Source organism: Micromys minutus (genome assembly GCF_963924665.1).
Source record: "Micromys minutus genome assembly, chromosome: 14".
Classification (NCBI taxonomy): Eukaryota; Metazoa; Chordata; class Mammalia; order Rodentia; family Muridae; genus Micromys; species Micromys minutus.
This window is the reverse complement of record NC_137983.1, coordinates 33,649,610-33,668,001: the sequence shown is the minus strand read 5'-3', so window position 1 is coordinate 33,668,001 and position 18,392 is coordinate 33,649,610. Positions and strand designations below refer to the sequence as shown.

Sequence of the window (18,392 nt, the reverse complement as noted above, 5' to 3'; positions counted from 1 at the left end):
TTTTATTCTCTGGTGTCTAACTTCTTGAGTTCTTTGTATACCTTGGATATTAGGCCTCTATCAGATGTAGGGTTGGTAAAGATCTTTTCCCAATCTGTTCACAGGGTTTTTCCTAAACTCTAGATCTGAGGGGTAAGTTTTTTGGGTGTATCATTACTCAAACACATAAGATTTGATCATCCACAAATCAATGTAAGGACATAGTGTGAATAGAATATGTCTTCCATAGGCCCTCCAGCAATAATTCACTTAATAGGAAACTAGGTAGGGCCTAGGAAAGTAGTTCATTGGTAAAGAGCTCATACAAAAAAAAAAAAAAAAAAAAAAAAAAAAAAGTACTAAACACACTCCTACCCTAGCATTTGCAAGTCCTCTCCTAGGTATTTGCAATGAAATGCTTCCAAAAGACAATAAAACAACAGCAGCACCATCAAACCCTCCAAAAACCACCATGGAAACAAAACATGATTACTGCTAATAACAACAAAACCAAAAACAAACCCATAAACTATTGGAGAAGGAAGGAAGGGAGGGAGGGAGGGAGGAAGGGAGGGAGGGAGGGAGGAAGGGAGGGAGGGAGGGAGGGAGGGAGGAAGGGAGGGAGGGAGGGAGGGAGGGAGGAAGGGAGGGAGGGAGGGAGGGAGGAAGGAAAGAAGGAAGAGACTCCCCACCTAAACGGAGAACCAGAGTACACATTGAATGTTTCCATGCACATCAAATTCTAGTTAGGCAAAGCTCTCCCGTGGAGTTGGAAATCTGAACAGCAGTTTCTTGGGTGTGAGGTGGAGGGCTTACTAGAAAGGAAACACAGGGCTGTTGTAGGGTGACAGAGACTACCTGTAGAGGGGTATTGTCACACTGCTATGTGCATTTCGAAAATCTCACTTAACTGTACCTGTACCTTCCCTATATGTATATTACTCCACAATTTGTAGAAAATCTTATCAAAGAGGAACATTTAAAGTATTGCTTAGGTCACAGTCACCTGACCTCTAGGCAGAAGACAACAATGTAGGATGCCCACCAGCATGCAAGACGCAAAGTCCCAAGCTCCTAAATGTCTGTAGTACCACCTAGCCATGCTCAGGGACAGGTAGGGTTAACAGTGAAAATGGCCATCTTGCTGAAAGCAATCTACAGATTCAACGCAATCCCCATCAAAATTCCAACACACTTTTTACAGACCTTCAAAGAGCAACTCTCAACTTCATATAGAAAAACAAAGAACCCAGGATAGCCAAAATAATTCTAAACAATAAAAGAACTTCTAGAAGAATCATCATCTCTGATTTAAAGCTGTAATAAAGAGCAATAGTGATTAAAAACAAAAAACAAACAAACACCCCCGCATGGTACTGGTACAGAGACAGATAGGTGGATCAATGAAATAGAATTAAAGATCCAGAAATATAACCCACACACCTATGGACACTTGATTTTTGATTTAAAAAAAAAAAGCCCAAACCATACAGTGGGAAAAAGAAAGCGTCTTCAATAAATGGTTCTGATCCAACTAGATGTTTGCATGTAGAAGAATGCAAATAGATCAATATCTATTACCTGCACAAAACTCAAGTCCAGTTGGATCCAGGCCCTCAATATGAGCTGGGATACTAAATCTCATAGGAGAGAGTGTGGGAAATAGCATCAACCTCTGGCACAGGGGGAAGTTTCCTGAACAGAACACCAATGGCTCAGGCTCTAAGATGAACAGTTGATAAATGGAAACCCATGACCCGAAAAGCTTCTCTAAAGCAAAGGACACATCAATAGAAAAAAATGGCAACCCACAAATTGGGAAAAGAACCTTACCCTACACCCAACAGGGAGCTAATATCTAAAATATATAAAGAATTCAAGAAGGTAGACTCCAACAACTCAGGTAACTCAATTAAAAAGGAATGCAAAGCAAAACAGAGAATTCTCAACAGAGAAATCTCAAATGGCCAAGAAGTACCTAAAGAAATACTTGACATTCTTAGTCATCAGGGAAATGCAAATCAAAGCGACCCTGAGATTCCACCTTATATCAATCAGAATGGCTAAGATCAAAGACTCAAGTGAGAGCTTGTGCTGGTGAGGGTGTAGAGAAAGGGAGACACTTCTCCATTGCTGGTGGGATTGCAAATTGGTACAACCACTCTGGAAATCTACCTGGTGGTTTCTCAGAAAGTTGGAAATAGTTTTATCTGAAGACCTAGGTATATACTGCTCCTGGGCATATACCCAAAAGATGCTCCACCATACCAGAAGGAAATGTGCTTCTCTCTGTTCATAATAAGCAGCCTTATTCATAATAGCTAGAAGTTGGAAACAACCCAGAGGTCCCCCCCCCCCCAGCAAAAGAAAGGAAACAGAAAATGGTTCATTTACACAATGAAATACTATTCATCTATTCAAAACAAGAACATATGCATTTTGCAGGCAAATGGATGAAACTAAGAAATACCATCCTGAGTGAGGTAAGCCAGACCCAAAAGGGCATACATACATGGTGTGTACTCACTGATAAGTGGATATTAGCCCATGATATACCTCATGGACCCTAAGCAAGAAGAAAGGCCCAATGGACCAGATGCTGCATCAGTGTGAATAGAGTTAAACATTGGTTTTGCTTTGTTTTATTTTTCATGATGGTATGTTAAATACTTCGATCAATTCTAAAGCTTCCTGTTCAGCTTGGTTTGATCCACTCTGTCCTCCAAAGTCCTTTGACATGAACTCCTTCCCTTCCTAGCTGTCTACTAAAATAACAGCTGTGTCAGTTACCACAGGGCAACTGATAGACAAAGGCATGCGGAGTACAGACATGAAATAGGCAAGTCAAGCGGAATGGGACAGCATTTAACTACCCAAGGTAAAAGGCCTTTATGGACAGTTATCATGGGGATGGCGCACGAACAGCTACAGAGTCTGTCTCAGTCATAGCTCATACCCACAAACGGAAGGTAATGTTATACCAAGTTCTTAGCGCTCTTGTGTCTTATGTTTTGACTACAACCAGTCAGTCAGATAAGACCAGGTATTTATATTTTCACATATAGCACCATCCCCAAATTTTCAGTTTTTTTTTTTTTTTTTTTTTTTTTTTTGATTTTCAAATTGGGAATGTTCAGCCTATATCTGGAACCATTTGTATTAATTCACCACAAGTACTACACTGAAATATATAGGAATGAAATTCTTTGGTTATGTTAAGAATTCAAGCCAGGTGGTGGTGCTGCATGCCTTTAATCCCAACACTCAGGAAGCAGAGGCAGGCAGATCTCTGTGAATTCATGGCCAATATGGTCTACAGAGTGAGTTCTTGGACAGGTGAGGCTACACAGAGAAATCCTGTCTCAAAAAGAATCAAAAAGAAGAAAATAGAATTCAAATTGCTCCTCAAGTTAAATTCTGTATGTTTCTCGTCTTACTTGGCAATGGTGTGGATAAAGCAGTACCTTTTCTACTTGTAGCTTTGCAGGTGCGAAGTCTTCATCAAGGGCTAAGCACTGAAGGAAGAGCTGTAAGGCGTCACCTAGGAACCCGGCATCCTGAAGGACTTTTCCCTTCCTGAAGTAGACCTTCAACAAAGCACACACCAAACCTCATGCACAGAACTGCTTACCCAAACCATCAGGGAAATAAGGGCTCTCAATGTGCCAACTCTACAGCTGAGCTGCTCTGAGACAGATCATGCACATGACAACCTATCTGCTACTCCAAAGTCCAAAGGAGTACTCCAAATGGGGAAACTGAGGCCCACAAAATGATCTTCACTTGAGAAATTACTGATTTAAAGACTTAATTGTGTGGGGGGTGGGGTGGGGAGGCATTGAGGGTGCCCAAGAAGGCCAGAAGAGGGTGTCTGGATCCCCAGGGACTGTAGTTAATAGGTTACTATGAGCTACCCTCTATGGGTTCTACAAACTAAATCCATGTCCAATGGAAAAGCAACAAGTAATCTGAACTGCTAAACTCCCCAAACCACCAATTTAAAGGTTACTCATATAATGACAATTATTTGAAGAAAACATAAAATAGCATGTATATTTACTGACTTTAAGATGTATCAGAAACAAGTATTAAAAATCATGTAAATAATACTCTCATCTTAAAATCAGGACAAGTGATATTAATATTTAAACTATGAGTGACTTCTTTTAATACATTTAGCAGATCATTAGCAGTGATAAATAATTTCATTACAATATAAATAATTACCTTATAACTACTAGTGACAAAGAACCTAGGTGAATTTAAGTCATTATCTTGTAGTTCTTAGCAGATGAAAACTGAGTAGCAATTTTCAAATGTGTCTAATGAATAACCTGTATATGTAAATAATCCAACAACTCCAACTATGGTAGGTTATATATTCAGGCTAAAATAAAATGCTTATATTATCTATAGAATGTGAGGGAATCAAAGTAATCAATTAACTAAATTCTGCGCTGCAAATTATCTGTGGTTATACTTGTCCTCAGTTCCAATTTACTCTCTCTTGCTTACAGGTGTATATGTATACATGCATGCATAAACTTATGTATGTATGTATCTAGCTGGCTATCACATTGAAATATCTGTGAATAAAATTCCTTATTCCATCAAGAATTCAAGCTGGATGGTGAACAACTTTAATCCCAGCAAACATGAAGCAGAGGTAGAGGCAGGTAGATCTCTGTGAGTTCGAGGCCAGCCTGTGTGTGTGTGTGTGTGTGTGTGTGTGTGTGTGTGTGTACAAACCTACTGTCCAGTCACCTCACTGGAGCTCTGCCTTTTCTCGGCATCTCGAAGATTCAAAGACTATGCTCTCTCCAATACCAAACACACTTAGTGAGTCCAGTTTACAATACATCAAGCTGAAATTTTCATTTAAAAATTTACATGTTATTTTTCTGTGTCATAAATTGTTTGTTCTTTACTTAAGAGAAAAAAAGGTTTGTTTTTCCCCCTACAATCAAATTTTTTTTCTGACAATAAAATTTGCTTAATTTTTTTTTTCCCAACAAGTGCGGCGTTGGGGTGGACCTGGGAGGACTGGGAAGTGAGTGTGATTGGGAAGCATTAGGTGAAATCCTCACGCAATCAAAAATATTATGTTGCGGAAAAAAAAGATAAAACTACTCATTTTACTTAATTTCCAGAAAGCTACATATTTCTTTCCAAACATGATTCTCTTTTATGTGTATGTGTGCTCACGTGTAGGCTGGTGTGCATAGACCAAAGGCTAACCTCTGACCCCATTCTTCAGACCCCATCTCATGGGCTGCTTTACCTGGCTCTGCCTCCCTGGCACCTAGTTTTTATGTGTGTTCTGACACTTGAACTCATGCCTTGAAGCTGTCACGGTAAACATCATGCCACTGACTTAGCTTCAAACTACATATTTCATCAGACGCCAAGCATCTACTCTGTTAAGACTGTAGCTATAACTAAAGTTCCTCACAGCAGCAAGGTTAACAAGCACACAAAAGCGAACAGCCATTTTACCTCAGGCCAGTTGGGAAGTTGAAAGAGAACTGCATTTAGATCCTCTAAGGCTGCTTTAAACTCCTGCAGGCCTGCGTAGGACTCCGCTCTGTAGATTTTGAGAGTCAGGTCACTAGGTTCTGAAATAAGCATTTTACAGGGATACTGTTATTTTAGAAAGATGACTATAATAATTTACAAAATATTGTCACAGTGCCTTAAGAAAACGCTTGTGATTCCAAAATCTAAACCTGCCAAATTAAAGTTTACAAACCAACATACTTCATATGTCAATACTTGAATGGACATTTTTTTCATAATATTATTTTAGTAGTGGGAATTATAATGGGAATACTGGTAATGTTTTATAATAAGAAATTTCTTGTAAGAACTACTTTTGTTTTCAAAAGGTACTCTATAAAATTTTCAAGCCATATCATACGTGTTTAGAAAACTTGCCATTTTAAATTTTTTAATTTAATTAAAAAATAATTATATTACTCATTCCTGAAACTTAATTTATAAATCATTGTTTACAAAAGTAAAAACACTTCAGAAAAAGTCTCACAGTCAGCAACATTCAGTCTTCTGAGTGTACTGAACCACCTAAATCCACACACCTTTAACCCCGGCACCCCACAGGCAGAGGCATGCAGATCTCTGAATCTGAGGCCAGCCTGGTCTACAGAGCAAGTTCTAGGACAGCCAGGAGCTACAGGGAGAATCCCTGTCAGAAGAAAGAAAGAGCAGGGAGGAGAGGGGAGGGGAGGGGAGGGGAGGGAAGGGGAGGGGAGGGGAGGGGAGGGGATGGGAGGGAAGGGGAGGGGAGGGGAGGGGAGAAGAGGGGAGGGGAGGGTGGAAGGAGGGAAGGAGAAAGGAAGGAAGACCCAGTGGGTAGGTGAACCATGCTCCAAAGCAAGGCCATGAGTCCATGGCCTGCAAATGAGCCTTGGTAGGTGGGAAGAAGAAAACACAAAATAGGGGGAAGGGTGGATCTGGAGTGGGGGATCTGGAGAAAGGGTATTAACTAAACTTGTTGCATGAAATTCTCAGAGACCTGATAAAACGTATTTTTTAAGAGGGCATGAAAAGAATGCCTTATTCTTACGAACAAAACTACAGAAATGTAAAAGCCCGGTGATTAACCACCCAAGAATTTAGGAGCTCCTAGAACGAAGTTTGAATCTGTATGCTGGGCTCCCTTACTGTGCACCTGCCTCTGAGCACCTTACAATGTAACCTGACTTTACAGGAGCAAGAAGCTGCATCAGTAGTGCTGAGTGTACATGCCTCCACAACTGAAGCGCCTGGCCCAGGAAGTACAATTTCCTATCACAGCGCAGGGGCTTCCAGCTGCCTTGGTGAGGCAGGAACCTACCAGGAGGGAGTTCTCTGCAGCTCAGCCCACTCTGTTCTTCGGACCCCTTGGGAGGCTTCTTCTCATTTTGCATGCTTACAGCATGTTCTCACCATACTAGGTACACAATGTACACTCAAATCTGCCTATCCACCTGCTAGTGCTGGATATGGAATGGCTCCCCCTAAGCCTGTCAACACTTGGTCTCCGGCTGCTGGCACTGTTTGGGGAGGTTGGGGAAAGTTTTACACATGGGGTCCAGATGGTGGATACTACCAAAACACCAGGGCGTGGTTAGAGGCTTAGAATCCAATCCAGACAGATGGGCTTCCTGGCTGGTGCCATGGAGAGCACTTGGTCCTAGCTAGCCACTATCATGGGGCCTCGCCTCCAATGCTATGCTTTCTTGGTCATGAATAAATATACACCATTATAAGTCAAGAAGAAACTTTCCTCACTCTGACAAAGGTGGAAAGGGGGCCACATCTTCTCTACAAACACTCAGATACTTAGCCCTAAAGCAAGCTCTAAAAAATCGGTACCCTTGGTATACGAGAACAGACGTACACCGAGAAGAAAGGAAAACAGAGCTGGTTTTAAAACCCCTGCCCAACTCCTTGAGGGTCAAATGATAATGGAATAATTATTCTGACTGACTCCACTGGAAAACAGTGACGTCACCAGTGAGTCCACACTACCATCACTTCTGAAGAGGTCAGGCAGGCCCACTCTCTCCCCATTCTTAACCCTACAAAGGAGCCAAGCACACTACCTTGGGCCCTTCGAATAACTGATCATCCGGAACATTTACTCTCCACATAAACTTTCAGGAAAGCTGACTGAAAACAGCCATCTGTCCTGGCTGTGCTGTCACTGGAACGTCACCAGTGAGGAACCACCTGTACGGCACCTGTCAAGGACCCTGGAGTAGGCAAAGGCTTTAGCACCTGTGTCATGGGAAGAGGCGCCTCATCCACTATTGTAGGCGTTCATGGAACCCAGCATGTGCCTGGCACACTACGCACTTAACAGTGAGGTGCTAAGATGACATCTTTGAGCTAAGTATACAGAGGATAATCACTGAGGTTCTTATAGCCTGGCATGGGGTGCGCACCTGTCACCCCGACATTCAGGAGTCTAGACGATCCTGAACTAGAGGCCAGCCAGGTCTGCCTAGGGAATCCCCAATTTAACAGGTATGGTGGCCCATTAACTCTGTGATCTAATCTGGCTGCTTCCTGCCACCCAGATCTAATTCTTTACCATTGTTTAGCTCTATGGTCTGAACCCTCACCCCTGAGTTCTCACCCTAACTCCACAAGCACGTCTCCTTCAGCCTGCTATGGCTATCCTCAAATCAGCTTGTTCTCCATCATGAAGTACTTTCACATTCTGTACTGGTGACCCCACTGATGTCCCAAATCAAAGTCATCATGAGTGTGGCCAATTCTCTTCTCTTCTCCAACTCTCCTGCGCTCCTGCAGCCCTCGGTTAGGCTTCCAGGCTCTCTTCAGTACCATCACAGAGGCTGGCTTTCTCCCACCGCGAGCCTGTCTTCACCAGAAACAAGACCGAGATGATACTGACGGCCCTGCCTCTTACAGCCTTACTTCTTATCAATGCCCCATGTCACTTCCCAGCGATGCTACTGCTCTGTAGATGCCATTCTGTGTCACAACTCCTCCCTCTGCCCTGTCCTCCTACCTTATTCTAGCCCTTACTCAGCCATCTTCTATTCGGGATGACTTCTCCATCCCACATGACTCATCTCACTAACCTCTTCGCAGGATGCTTCTTACGGAGTCTGTCTTGGTCCAGGATGCCATTAGCATCAACAGTGTGCATGTGAAGCCAGACTCACTGTCACCTGGAGCAGATGACAAATATCCCTCACTTAACTATGACTAAAGAGTTCTTAGAACTCTGAAAAAAAACATCCTCCCAATGAAGGTGCTAAAGAAAAGACTGAAGGAGCTGGAAGGGTTGCAACTTCATGGGAAGAACAACAGTATCAACCAACCAAACCCTCCAGAACTCCCATGGAATAAAACACTAACCATTGAGCACACATTGAGAGACCTATGGCTCCAGTTGCATATGTAGCTGCAGATAGCAGTGTCTGGCTTAATGTGAGAAGAGGCCTTTGGTCCAGGGAGGGCATGTTTTCCCAAAGTAGGGGAATGCCAAGGCAATGGGGTGGAGAGGGTGATTAGGGGTGAGTCCACCTTTGTGAAGACAAGTGGAGGGGGGTGGGGGAAGAGAATAACATTTCAAATGTAAATACAGAGAGTATCTAATAAACAAAATGGGGGAGGATCCTGTGCATTAGTAGAGGTGTGTACACGCCACAGCTCCCGTGTGGAGGTCAGAGGGCAACCTTGGCCCTCAAGTCCTCAGCATCTACGTAAGGTCACGGTCTCCCTCATTGTTTATTGCAAATGGCAGGCTGGCCGGCCACTCAGCTTCGTAAGATTTTCGTGTTTCCTTCTCATCTCATTACAGAGATGCTATGCACCTAGGTTTATCTGAGTGTTCTACCAGAGATTCAAACACATGTTCTGTTTGCACTTTGCCTGGTAAGGTACCGCCCCACCCCTAAAATGTATCTTTATGATACTGGGACTTTGTAACCTCAGCTACTAGAGACAGAAGCAGAAAGATCTGCATGTCCAGGCAACTTAGTGAAACTGTCAAAGTAAAAGGTGAAAAAGGCCCAGGATAAAAGTTGGTGTTGGACTGCTTGCCCCACCCTGTGCCAGCGCTTGCCCCACATACATGTCAACCTACGACAGCAGTTCTCCAACACTGGGTCACCACCCCCACAGAGGTCACATATCAGATAGTTACATTATGATTCATAACAGTAACAAAATTACAGTTACAAAGTAGCAACAAAAATAACTTTATGGTCTGGGATCACCACATCGTGAAAAACTGTATTAAGGGGTCCAAGCTTTAGGGAGGTTGAGACCCTCTGCTCTAGGTGCAGAATCTTGCTCAGGCTAGTAAAGACAGATGCAAGATTCCGAGCCCAGAACCCTTGCTCTTCACTCTGACCCTACAAGTACTGAGAGCGTTCCGAACATGGGTATGGCTGATACATACGTGTGCTATGCTATGCTGACCGTGTCCTTCACTGCACACGCACAGCGTTTGAACACAGCTACATCTGGAGACAAGTGCCGTTTCTGTCATTTGCTCCAAGTCCCCAGATGCAACTCTGACAGTGTCTTGTGATCTCAGGGAAACGCTAACACCTGATCCTTCTGAACTCCTCGGTCAAGTTGTCCTTTCCTCGTGCACTGGGCACTACCCTCATTCGACAGCTAAGCTGCTGCCCAGCTCATGCCTTTGCATGTTGTGGGCTCAAGGGTTCTCCAGCCACAGTTCCCCACCAGTGTGCCCGTCTGCAGAGATCCACATTAGCAGGAATCTTAAAGCTGCTTCTTTAGCCTGTCTTAAAGATGTCCTTTACTCCTGCCATACTGAAAAAGTTATAAAATGCATACTGAGAAATTAAAAAAAAAAAAAAGAAACTGATTTTTAGGATATTAATTAATTAATTAGGATATAAAGGTGCATTCTGTGACTTTAGCATGTGGGTGGGTTGAAGGAGGATGGAGAACTTGAGGCCTGTCTGTACAAAATGAGTTCAAGGAGAGCCTACATGATAGAATAAGAACCTCCCTCCTTATCATCTAAGTGAGCATCTGTCCATTAAAAGAACAAATTGATACATTGTCTGCAAGCCTCATCCTGGGGCAGGGGGTGGTGGCCAGACAAAGTGGGGGAGAAGGGCAGTTTGGGGTGGAGGTGGCAGTGGGGTAAGTGGTACTCTCTGGGAAATCAGAAGTTAGTGACAGATGAGTTCTTCTTCCAGCTATTCCAGCAGCAAGGGACAATGGTCCACTTGGCTCTATTGTCTCCCAATAACTCAGACCATTCCCTTCTCCACAGAGCCATCATAGACAGGTAGGTATGAAGTGCTCTCAGGTGTCACAGGGTGGGAATTTGGGAATCTATATGTGAACAGTCAGGATTCACACGATCGATTCGGTGACATGATCTTCAATTTAACAGGTCTACAAATACCCCATGGTGCCAAATAAGCACTATCACAGCACTGCCTGATAGAATTCTCATCTTACCAAAGAGACCTTGACATCTTACGCCACATCCGGTTTGACATTTTTGGTCAGAAGAGATCTGCGTCTCTGGTGGTGATCCAGTATGATTCAAATAGCTCTGCAAGCTATTCCTCTCAGGCATGTGCAGAACGTACGGAGAAACAGGCTAAAGACACACCTTTAAACAATTAAGTTCCTCATTAAGTTTCTACATTGTGCGCATACACAAAAGGCCCGTGTTAATGGCCTTATCCTTCTTTCTTATTTATATATTAAACTATCAAAATAGCAATAATTAACAAAAAATTAACTTTACTATTACTTTTTGAGTAACCACAGGTAAGGAGAAAGATGCCAACTGCTTGGCGAGTGACTTTACTAATGTCCAAGGATCGTAAACAATGGATTCCGAGATAAGGGTTCAGGTTCTCTTTGGGTAGTTTAACTCTATGACTCTCAGCTTCCCCACCCGAAAAATGCTTTTCTATGAAATACTTATATCTTAAAATTGTTGCAAGAACTGAATACTATACTACATTGGGGGGTGTGGGGGGCTGGATGTACACAACTGTGAAGTAAGGACACTGTTCATAATGCTGCAATACTTTCAGAAGGTAACAGAAGCAGCGAGTTTTAAAAAGAATGCTCCATGTTGTCATTTATCATGAATCTTAGACTTGGCAAGACAGGTCTTTAGACTGGATACCACAGCTGTCAGACATGAGCCAGAGAATAGAAATGTTGAAGAGAGGCCTCTCTGTGTCCTACATTAGAGTGCGCTTAGGTAATTCATCTCTAACAACTCAATTCCAATTCTGAAAAGAAGCTTGCAGTGAGAGAAATGGAAAAGATACAATGTTATCTAAAATGTCCCTGAGGTGGATGGCTTGAGAGATAAGAGCTCTTACTGCTCTTGCAGAGGACCTGGGTTCCATTCCTTGCTCCTACACTGGCCAACTCACAGTTTCCTGTAACTCTAGGTCCAGGGTATCTGATACTCTCTTCCTGGCCTCTTCAGGCACTGGTATGCATGCAATGAATGTACAAACATATCATGTATTCACACACACATGCATGTACAAACATTGCACATACACAAATCTACAATAACTAATCTTTTTAATAGTTACTATGCAAATAACTAAATCTAAGATAACAATATTTTGGTATACTTCGTATTATTTAATAAATAATAAAAGACAGGCAAAATATGGAAAGTACTTATTTAAAACAGGACCCTTACAAAGTATTTATAGGACCAGGTTTTTCCATCTGCTACAAGGAAAACACTGCTATTCGAGTTACATGGCATTGTGAAGACCTTTCAAGCCCCTCTTTAACTAAACGACTGCTGTAGGATCAATTCATTAGAAGTCAATAATTAACAAATTCCATTTTAAATTAATATTTGGAATGAATATTATTTTTGCTATAAGTAAAGGAACCAGTAATACAAACTATGTAATGACAGGGACTTTATTTTGTTCTTTATTGTATTTCCAGAGCCTAAAACATATAGCATATGTTCCTGGTACATCAAAAGTACTCAGTAAATATTTGCTGAATAATTAAAAAGCATTATATTCCTTAAATGCTAATGCCTTCATCTACTCCATTTTCGGAGGCAAATCACCCATTCTCTGCTTAGGTCTAACCTATTTGTCTCCAAAGTCACTGGAAACTCCTGGACTTTTTATCTCCATGGATTAGAAAAACTGATGCTTGCCTTTCGACTCACAAGGGTTTTGTGCGGTTCAGGGAAGATGATTAAAATGAAAATGGTCTGTGAACTCTAAAAAGCACATAACTGCCAGTGTTAAGCCCTTCGTGCAGTAAGGGTGTAGATGCATTAAATTCGGAAGGGTATATAAATACATTACAATGCAATCATTTGAAAGTGGTTAAACTGCTGAAGCTACCTTTTCCACTCCCTTTAAACACATTCAAAATGTATTTGATTTGACCAATCTTTTTGTGACTAAAATGTCACTGTACTCTTCCCCACCCCCACACAAACTGATACAGCAGGATGCTACTAGCTGACATGTGTAAACTACAATCAGGCCTTAATCTTTATTTGGTAAAAATGTATATAGAAAATGGAACTGAACTTAAAACCACAAGGCTTAGCATTCGGTTTCAGCTAATTCCCCCAACTGACCATAACAAAGCTTTTACACTGTAAAACTCTCTAAGGTCTTCTGGGAGTTTACTATGTGAGACCTTCTTCTGAAGCAGTTAACTTGTTTTCCCTCCATCAGTTCTCCCACAAGCCCTCTGAGGGGGAGACCATACTCAGAGTTTAGACAAGAAAACCAGAGCACAGAGAGGTCAGGCCCCATACCCAGGTCACACACTAGGTGGAGGTTGTACTGGGACTCTGGTGGGTAATCTTCATCCAGTGTAGAGAGCTTTGTCACTTGCTATAAAACATCGCTAGCTTTAGAGGCTCAACATCCCTCTGAAGGTTTTCTGTAGAACCCATTAATTCACATGAAGCTAATAATATAAAGACAAAGTCAGGGCTGGTGAGATGGATAAAGGCATTTGCTGCCAAGCCATTCCCAAGTCTGAAATGGAAGAGAATTCCCACACACTGTCCTCTGACTTCCACACGCACCCCATGGCATGTATGTGTGCATAAGCAAAAAGGTAAATAAATGAAAACATAAAACACTGAAAAATATAATGTCCTTAAACAGATTTAAATAAAAGCACACGGGTACACTCACAAACGCATGCCTTGACTTTTTTTTCTTTTTAAAGCAAATTGTCAACCAACTGTCTTCATCAGGAGAGTGGGGGACACAGGAAAGAGGAAGAGGTCAGTGTAAAACTCCAGAATAAATGGACAGCAGCGCTCTACAGTGGGATCAGTTCAAAAGACTCCAGTATAAAGACTCAATGCAGAAAAGACTTTTACATAAGCTCCTTGAATACTAAGAAGAAAGTTATGAAACATCTGAGAGTTAATACCAAAAGATCAATGGATTAAATGTTATCTAAATATATTTCAATGCAACAGAACCTTATGTAATCTCAAAGGGAATTCTGATTTTGGCAAGGGTTCCCAGGCTTTCTTTTTCTGTCGACAAGGATAAGTTTGGTTGTGTGTGGGCCAACTGCAGACTGGATTATTTTTTTTTTCTAATAATATTTGTTTCATTCTAAGAAACATGAAAAATTACAGCAAAGGTTTTTTATTCATTACCAACAAGGACAGTGCCATTAATAAATCCAGTTGAGCAATGATACAAATGCATTTCAAATGCTTCCCTACCTAATAAGTCACCAACTCAAAAAACAAACAAAAAAAATCCAAAACCAAAAACAAAAAACAAAAAGAAAACCCTAACCCTAACAACCTGACAAACGCTATGAGAGTAGCAGCTAACAAACTGGAGGGTGGTTTGTTTGGAAGGCTAGGAATGCAGAGCAAAGCACTGCACACACCAGACAAGCGCACCCCCCCCCACAGCTATCCACCCACTCTTAATAATGCCCATAAATTATGAAACACATACATTTGCCCTCTACCAACTAAAATGTGTGACTCTTTAACTGTTCCCCTTTTATCTCACACAAAGAATTAAAAGGAAGAAAATATTGTCCTTAGCATCATCAAGATACATATTCTGGTGTAGAATTACTGATTTTTACATAATAAAGTGAAAGGCAAGAGACTTGACTAAGTCTTGAAAAAGTGTGGTTACATGGCCTGGGGGCAAATCTCACATGCTGTGAAGAATTCCTCGTTTAGTCTTTTCTGTTCAAGATGGTGTCCTGGTAGACCCTAGAATCTTAATACTGGGCACAGAATGTTGGGAAGTAGAGGGTCTAAGCTGCCTATACAAGCCATCATGGAGTGACTGTTGATAAGTCACCCGTCCTGTCACTGCTTCCTGATACTGAATGACCAGTCAGTCTGGTCCAGCTTCCCCCACTCAACTTTATTCCCCCAGGTATCCAGTCATCCCCAGCAGAACTGTGGATTCCCTAGTGTTCTATTACTCTGGGTTTGTCAGATTAGTTCATTAGTGCCTGCTTAGGAAGCGGCTGGAAGAAAATAAAAAGGCTCCAGAAGTGTGTGCCTGAAGCTACTGTCACTTACTCAGTATGACTAAAAGAGTCAAGATAATAATTTCAGTTACAAGTTTATGACTTAACTGATACCTAAAATCAGTTCTAATTCCCAATGTCACTGATTTCCTGGGGGTTAATACTGTAAGTAATTCCTCATGGCAGGCAACAGACACAAAGCATGCCCAACACCAGGTGACCAACTATGATACAGCTGACATTTGGGCTTGATCAGTCTTTCAAGTAAGGCTGTGAGCCTAGCAATGTTTAGCAACATCCTTGGACGGGCCACTAGATGTCTGTACTGACAGGTTTCCTACAATTGGTGGCCACGCAAAGATGTCTCTAGATGCTTTTCTAGATAGGTCCCCTGATGTACAATCTCTAGAAGGTAAGTCCCCCACTACCTCAGTAAAGAACAACCGTGTCGATTATCTAGAGAACTCTTGGCTTTACTAAGTTCACATGACCCTTTTATCGCAGCCTAAGCTCTAACCAGCAGACAGGACAAAACTAGCAGCTGCTTCTTGGATACGGAAGACCTACAAAGCTCCCCCTCACTGGTCTACTGTAAGACAAACTCCTCACGGGAGGTTACTTCTCTACCAACACCAGGGGTATGTGGGACCACACACAGAGGTCCAAGAAACCAGGATGTGGGACAGGCAGGTGGAGGTTCTAGGTGCAAGCGATCCTGCAAGTAAGAAGTGGTGACCACCTCGAGAGCAGCGGGCCACCAACTCGGAGCTGGGCCGCCTCTGGGCCTCCGGGTGCCGGTGCCCGCGCCGGGCTCCCGCCACGCCCACCAAACGTCACCCGTTACACAACGCCCCCCCACCCAGCTTATGCAATTCTGCCCTCCCGCGGCTTCTAATTGCCCCGGTGACTTTAGTGCACGACCAAGGTAGACGCGGTACCCCCCGAGCCCCGCCAAGCCCGGGGATGCTCGCCCCACCCCGGCTGGGGTTCCCGGCCAGAGCACCGAGGGAAAGCCTGCGGCCCCCACCCACCCCGCGCCCAAGCTCCTCCGCCCCAGGTCCCCCGTTCGGCGCGCGCACGAGGGAACCTCGCATCCGCGCCCCTCCCCGCGCCGCGTCACTTGCGGCTCCCAGGCGATCCCCACCGTGACCGAAGCACCCCGGGGCGCCGCCCCCTCCCACACTCGCGATCCCCGCTCGCCCGGCCCGCACCGCAGCCCCGCATCACCTGCTCGCAGGGCGTCGCAGGCGGCGGCCAGGGCCTCCCGGTAGCGCCCTTCGTGTAGCAGCTCCCCGAGGCGGCCGGCCGCCCGCGCGCGCTCGCGCTGGCCGGGGAACCACTTCTCCGCCAGGTGGTTGAGCACGACGCTGGTTCGGAAGTCGGCGATGGCGGCGGCCAGGGGCGGCGGCCGCGGGGTCCCCTCGGAGGTGGCGGCGGCGGGTGGCAGGAGGTCCCGGCACAGGCGGCAGCGGGCTCGCAGTTCCCTCCGTAGGCAACGGCGGCAGTAGCTGTGGCCGCACGGCACGGTCACCGGCTCGCTCAGGAAGCCCCGGCAGCCCAGGCAGCTGAGCAGCCCGGCCGCGCCCGCCGCGGGTGCCCCGCTCCAGCGCAGCCCGTGGCGGAGCCGGTAGCTGAACACCAGGCAGTCTACTAGCGAGCCGAGGCGCTCGGGCCTGGCCGGGGCCCCGCGGCGCAGCGCAGCCGCGAACGCCTCCAGCGCTCCCTTCAGGTGGCCGCCCAGCGCCAGCAGCTCGCCGCGGCGGAGCAGAATCTCCCAGCGCCCCGGTTCCGCGCCCGCGCGCTCCAACCGCTCGCCGCCGCCCACTTCCCACGGCCCGTTCCGGCTCCGCGGTCCGCCGGCCGTCTCCCGATTCCCGCCGGGGGACGCCCTCGCCACGGCCGGAGAAGACATGGCCCGCGCAGGGATGCTCCTCCGCCGCCGCCCGCCGCCACAGTCCGGGAACCTCCGGGGCGCGCGGCTCCGCACGCGGCCGGCGAGCAGGGGGGCGTGGCGCGCGGACTTGGCGGGGCGGCGCGCGCCCGGGGAGCCCCTGGGGGCGGGACCTGGAGGGAAGGGGCGGGGCTTAGCCAGGCGGAGCGGGGCGGGCCTTGGCTTCGGCGCCCCGCCTTCAGACACGCGGCCCGCAGCCCAGTTCCCGGGAGCTGCCCCTAGCCGGTCCCGCCCTTTCTGAGCCCCTCCTGGAGAGGGACGCGAGATCAGATGATCCCCAGCGGGGATCTAATTGGCTTCTCTGACAAGGAGGGCTTGGCTCGTGACTGAACAAAGCCCGAAGTCTCCCGGGCGGCCTGCGAGCTGACACCTCTTGTAACCGTGGCCGGTCCCCGGGCCTATAATGTGGGTGCTGTGCTGTTTACTACCAGTGCTGTGAACCCCAAACCTGCCGCACCTGAGTAGGTACTTCGATCCCTCCAGACCCTAGAAGGAAGCCTTGGGTGGGTCTGGATGCCTTAGGTTTCTGCTGGCCAGAACAAGTAGAGGGACTGCGAATGCATTGTGTGATTACTTTGAGACTCAAATGTGAAATTTAGAGACACTCACATATTCCGTGTCCTGAGACCACTTCCTCCCAGCACGCAAGAGTTTTTCCTGGTACTTGGTTAGTGCTGACTTGTGATGACCTTTATTAAGAGTACTAACGACAGGAATGAACTGTCCAAAAGAGGCCCGATACTTTGTGTGAGCGACCTGCAAATTTTAATTTAAAAAGCGCAATACGCCAGAAACCCATTAAACTAGTAAACAAACAAGTCACATGTACACTTAGAGAGTGAAAGTCCCCAGGTTCCTCACATCCTTCGTACACACTAACCCACAGTTGGTTAAAGTTTAAAAAAAAAAAAAAAACAGGAGAAAAACATTTTCCCTGTGGCAGAAACCAGATCACTACGATGCAAGCATTTTGCAGCTTTGTAGTCTGAAGACAGTTTGGCTCATATGTAATGGCTTCTACTTCCTTTATATGCGACAGCATCGGGTTTAATATTCTCAATGGAAATATTTATAGATTTGATGACAGGGTTGGTAATGTAGGAAGGGATTTAAGGCTTCTTTTTTTCAAATACTTGGTAACAGGAAATCATACAGTCTGAAATCATGCAGTCAGTATTTTAAACTCTAAAAACGAGATTTTAAGATCTTCTCATGGTGATAGTATCATATATAATGCTTGATAAAGTTATCTTCAATTTTTTTTTTACAAGAGGTCTTCAAAATAAAGCAATTGGATGGGATGTCAAAGGTCTAAAATTGTTAAACAACTAATAGTTCCTGCTTACACAGAACAGGGTAATGAAGGTTTAAAAGTGTCTTTCTACTATACAATGAATAAACTTTCTGCAGAAAAGAGAGGGGACAGGAACAAAGAGGCAGAGGA

The 18,392-nt window shown here is 44.9% G+C and overlaps 1 protein-coding gene across 2 annotated transcripts in view; it reads right to left on the bottom strand.

Moving 5' to 3' along the window:
• LONRF1 (LON peptidase N-terminal domain and ring finger 1) overlaps positions 1–16,944 on the bottom strand; it is a 33,486-nt gene extending 16,542 nt beyond the window's left edge. For both annotated transcript variants that reach the window (XM_080928777.1, XM_080928778.1), the window contains exons 1-3: positions 16,225–16,944; positions 5,476–5,594; positions 3,444–3,566 (exon numbers count right to left, since the gene is read on the bottom strand). In XM_080928777.1, the coding sequence (XP_080784903.1) occupies positions 3,444–3,566; positions 5,476–5,594; positions 16,225–16,909 (927 nt within the window). In that variant the 5' untranslated portion in view covers positions 16,910–16,944. The remainder of the gene's footprint in view (positions 1–3,443; positions 3,567–5,475; positions 5,595–16,224) is intronic.
• Between the last annotated feature and the right edge of the window lie 1,448 nt (positions 16,945–18,392).